At 36.5% G+C, this 5000-nt stretch overlaps 2 protein-coding genes across 4 annotated transcripts in view; one reads left to right on the forward strand and one right to left on the reverse strand.

Annotated features, from left to right (window-relative positions):
* Positions 1-5000, reverse strand: part of LOC137986684 (centrosomal protein of 63 kDa-like) — a 24206-nt gene that overhangs the window by 18771 nt on the left and 435 nt on the right. For both annotated transcript variants that reach the window (XM_068833626.1, XM_068833627.1), the window contains exons 2-4: positions 1952-2000; positions 898-1038; positions 27-122 (exon numbers count right to left, since the gene is read on the reverse strand). In XM_068833626.1, the coding sequence (XP_068689727.1) occupies positions 27-122; positions 898-1038; positions 1952-2000 (286 nt within the window). The remainder of the gene's footprint in view (positions 1-26; positions 123-897; positions 1039-1951; positions 2001-5000) is intronic.
* LOC137986686 (uncharacterized) overlaps positions 3989-5000 on the forward strand; it is a 12274-nt gene continuing 11262 nt past the window's right edge. The window contains exon 1 of one of the 2 annotated variants that reach the window (XM_068833628.1): positions 3989-4198. In XM_068833628.1, coding sequence (XP_068689729.1) covers positions 4058-4198 — 141 coding nt within the window. In that variant the 5' untranslated portion in view covers positions 3989-4057. The remainder of the gene's footprint in view (positions 4199-5000) is intronic. The other variant, XM_068833629.1, reaches the window with a different exon arrangement.

A 5000-nucleotide genomic window follows, 5' to 3' on the forward strand; every position in this document is an offset into this window, starting at 1 on the left:
TACAGTGTATTTAGGATTATTTTTACCTCTTCTTTAAGATTAATCACATGCTCTTCATACTCTTCAACCAAATCCCTTTGGGTTAATTCCACCTCATCCACTTTATGCTGTAGCTCCCCAACCTGATTTTAGAAGAAAATTAATAAGCTTAACTGTGTAATAAAGTTTTTGTTTTTACACAATCTAGACTTTCTACTCTTCGATGAAACACATCACATATGATATGACATAATGTAACCCAATGTACATTGCAAATTATTACGCTTACACACTTCGTACTAGCAGAGAGGAGAACATAGTAAAAAAATAATGCTCAGACTTTAGGATCAGTTGATGCAAGATTGAACTTAAATTCTTAGTCAATGAAGCACGACCAAGACAAAATGTATAGCTGTGTGAAGTGTAGTCCGAAGCACAAAAGCTGAACATGAAGAGCAACCCGTGTAAAATTGCTTGACCTTCAAACCTGGAAACAGAATGGTCCAATGGCTTGGGCCTTGGATTTGCATGCAGTTGTAACAGGTTTTAAATCCTGCTTGGGTCTCATTTATAATTTTTCCTTCAGTAAGGAGGTCCCAAATTCAAGTCTCAAACATTTGTAAATGGCCAACAGGTTGCATCTTACTAGTTTTTTCATGTTCTGTTTCATCTTTGTTTTTGTTGTTGTGATCGCAGGGTGGCATACCCTGGCAAGCAGGAACCAACTCAAAGCAGCTGCTAACTGGCAATGTCACACTGGAAATGGTGCAGTGGAAAAAACAGTTACCTACGAACAAGTACCTTTGGGACAGGAAAGGTGGGGTTCAATGAATCCTAAACGATTCGCAAACATGGCCCACAAAGATGCTACTGTAACAGTATTAACAAGCCAAACAGAAATGAAACACCTAAACATACCTCCTGACATTTGTGTTCCAGCTGATCTTTCGCAAACTGAAGTTCCTTGTTTTTCTTGTCCAACTGTATCTGAACAGCATGCATGTGATTTTCCCACTCAGACTTCTTGGCAGTCACCATCAGATCAATCTGCCGCATCAGCTGAAAAGATAATACTTACGCTACTGAACCAATGACCTCTTGCAATGAGTCATTAGCACAGAGCTGCCGAGTGCAAGGTGTTTCTCTTCAAGAAAGATTCGGAGGGTCCAGGTGAGAATACACCTTTTAATTTACAGTTATGTGCTTGGTTAGTAGAGTCTGTTTACAAGCCAAGTGGCCCATCTGAGCCGTGGCACGAAGCGACTACTGTAGGAGTATTTTTTTACTTCCCCCTGGATGGGATGCCAGTCCATCACAGGGTTACCCCCAGCATTTCGCCGGTACCCATTTATACACCTGGGTGGAGAGAGGCACTGTGAGAGTAAAGCGTCTTGCCCAAGAACACAACACAATGTTCCCGGCCAGGACCGGAACCCAGACCACTCGATCCGGAGTCGAGCACACTAACCACGAGGCCACCGTGCCTCCCACATGTGCTTGGTTACCTGGCCTCTAATTGAAAGTGAGGCTGGTGTTGACCTTGTTATGATACACACCTCCCTGAATTTTTACGTTTAACTTAAGGATCTTCTTCTCATGCTAATTAGCTGAGTGAGCCCAGACAACATGAAGTATCATGTGAGCATTCTGTTGCTAAAAATTATCAGTCCAACAGGCTCAACACATTGAGCTTCAACCCATAGCAGAGTTCTCTTTTCCTTTACTTGTCAGCACAGCAAACACAAAAGAAAAGAGACATCCGCTAGCAAGAAAACCACTTACAGGCAAAAGGGTAAACAAGATCTTTGTCTACCTATTCAAAAGTTAGAATAATTATTAATATATGTATACAATTCTATAAATAATCTATATCTAGACGTGATTTTAATACAATGCAGTATTGCCATTACTCTACAACAATATGAAAATACATGAAGCACTCCTCTAAATTTGAAACAACATTATTGGATACCTCTCTTAATTCTTCCTCGCACGACGTCAATGAGCCTTTTCGGATCAAGCTGAAAAACAAAACTACATGTCAAAGAATGCAGCACACACTGCTGTACACTTGAAGAATTTCAAAATTACAACCTGCAATGGCTTTTGTTATGGCTTTCAGTGCACTAAAACATAAAGCCATAACAAAACAGAATATTACATGGGCCATTTTTTTTAAAATTTATATAGCAGCTGTTGTTAACCCATTGACACCTCGAATGTTCTAGGATACCCCCAGTAGATGTAAAAAATTGTCTGGCATTAGATAGAGTAAAATCTGTCTCACTTCCAAGAACCGGTGGTCATTGGGTTAAATTAAGCTACACGTAATTACCCAGTCTGGCATTTACAATGGTGAGTAAGAGGTACATAATTATTTTGGTACAGAATAATTATTGTAAGCTGATTAGCGTGTGTCATCTCAAAATGACCGAGTAGATGATACACGGTTGTTGTGCACTGGTCAGCACGGCAATCTCTTTGCAGAGGAAATCCACATTATTTACAAACTCGAAGCAATTTAAACATCAGCTTGTAAATGCCAGAGAAACCACTAACAAAAAATGTGATTTGTTCTTTAATCAGACTCCAGAAATCAGTGTTACCTAATGTCCACCTTGAAAGGTTTTTCCTTTATGACTAAACATGTACATCATCATCATTGTTGCTTAACATCCATATTTCCCCATTTAAGATGGGGTTAGACGGGCGATGACTGTCCTCCACATCTGTCGATCTTGTACCATATATTCCTCTATTCCCAATATGTTCATATCCTCAGTCACATACCCATGTACGAGCTTAATAATGTTTCCTCCCAATAATAGTATACATGTACATTCAACAAAGTGCACATTGACTAATAGTGCCATCAACGTTTCACCAGAATGTACACTTCAACATTTATTCATTCATTCTATTAGGATTACCTTCAAACCAGGCTTGTAATAGCCAATGGTTCTAGTAATAATGAAACCCTCATTATTAAAAACTTCAAACACTTCAAGTTATTAATTAAAAGCAAATCACTATTTTTTGGACCAAATTTCACTTTAATTTTGAGATAGTGGTTTGTCATATTGTTTGTGTAGATGATGTTCTATTACGATTTACAAAATAATTAGGATATAATATGCTCACTCTCATTGGTCAATAGCTGTGTTTAGATGAGAGTATGGAAACAAGGCTGTGACATCACACGAATTTTGATTGGTTATGTATTGTCAGATGTGTGTTTTGATTGGTTGGTAGGAAATAAGAGCGTGTGTCAAGAAAATCTGTTTCGATCAAGAAGTAAAAAAACCAGCATTTTCCTTCATATATTGAATTATCTTTGAGAAATATTATATAAAAGCAATAGAGGACTTTTTCAGTGCTTCCATAGCCTCATCTAAACACTCAGGGGAGTTGGAAGAATTCTCTACAGTTACGTGTCTCGGGTTTGCATAACTGTCTTGAATTCTCCCAACTCCTCCTCGAGTTTAGATGAGGTATGGAAACATGGAAAACGTCCTCTATGGCTTATCAAAATGTTACCAAACATTCATAATAAAAATATATTCATTTAAAAGCTACATGTATCTGACTGTAATCTATGTTGCAAACTTCAACAAGTACTAGAATATAGTTGTTTAATTTAGGGAGGCCTAATTTACATAAGAAAGTTTAGTTAGAAGTTTCTTATCTCATTCTCGGCTTGTATCTATTTGTATATTTAATTTTCTCTATATGTCACAAAATATTCAAAATAATGAACTAAAAAACTAATTCTTAATAAATATCAATTGAATACAATGCATTTCAGGTAACAGGGCTTAATAACTTTTTCATTCTGATAACATCAAATAAAACCACAAATCCTAAATACTCAGCTATGCATTCATAATTAACACCTGCAATGAAATTAAGATCTTGACAGTCTTGAAATAGATATCATTATTACCAGCAAGACCTATCTGTTTAAATATTTAGAACCTGTCAAAAGAATTACCATAACAAAGAAAAGAACAGTGAAAGGCAGTATCAATGATAACTTTTATTAGAATATTTATTGCATCTCAAGAGAAATAACAGGAAAATGTTGGCTCCACCAAATGCCTTGAGAGGAACAAAAGGAAGACCAAAATCGCCACATTTGCATTGCCGTTCACTCTCAAATAATTATTATGAGCTACAATCCAACGAGGAACAAACAAAGAAGCAGCAGTGGACACGACAGGTGAACTCTTTTTAGCATTTGAAGAAAACAAAAATTGTAGCCTGATGCAACAAAACATCTATTTGCTGGGTCAAGTAGAACAGGAGATTTTGCTAGTAAAGCGCATGTTCTATGTTTTCATCAAGAAAACAGTACTAATTATAAAGCTTTCAAACTAAGGATTACACGATATTATTTCTTAACCATTGACCTGAGGTATCTTAAAACAAAATTTTGAACAGAAACAAAACTGATTCAGAGAATAAAATAATATTTCATTTTTTTTGGAGAGCACATTCATGTTAGTATTATTCTTGCCAAACACAATCATGTTTTAAGATAACACCCCTGTATACACTTTCTTACAAAACCTTTATCTTAGAAGAGAAGTTAAGATCAAACCCTGTACATAATATACAATACGACTGTGGGATAATTACACAAACCACTTTACAAGTTCAGTAGATCTTTCCCAACAACACCAACACTCAGGGTCTTAACAGCTGAGGATAAAGCAGTGCCTTAAGCTTGTAATTTCATCTGCAAATGGTTACACTTTTCAAGTCTTTTCGGATAAAGACTATAAACTGTGTTGGAGCTAAACTTTATTATGATGCAAATTCTGTGAAGAGAAATAGTGCATTTTACATATATTTCCATCCAACATGGCCGCCATATGTCACGAAACGCTCCAGTGAAAATCAAGGTATTATACAAATTTGACAACTACAAGAGAAGCTTTCGAAGATGAATGTTAAGTGGACGGGTATTTTAGAACCTAGTCGGTCGTCAAAGCACTCATCAAATTATTGTTTACAAAATT

This window comes from Montipora foliosa, unplaced genomic scaffold (assembly GCF_036669935.1).
Source record: "Montipora foliosa isolate CH-2021 unplaced genomic scaffold, ASM3666993v2 scaffold_263, whole genome shotgun sequence".
Taxonomy (NCBI): domain Eukaryota; kingdom Metazoa; phylum Cnidaria; class Anthozoa; order Scleractinia; family Acroporidae; genus Montipora; species Montipora foliosa.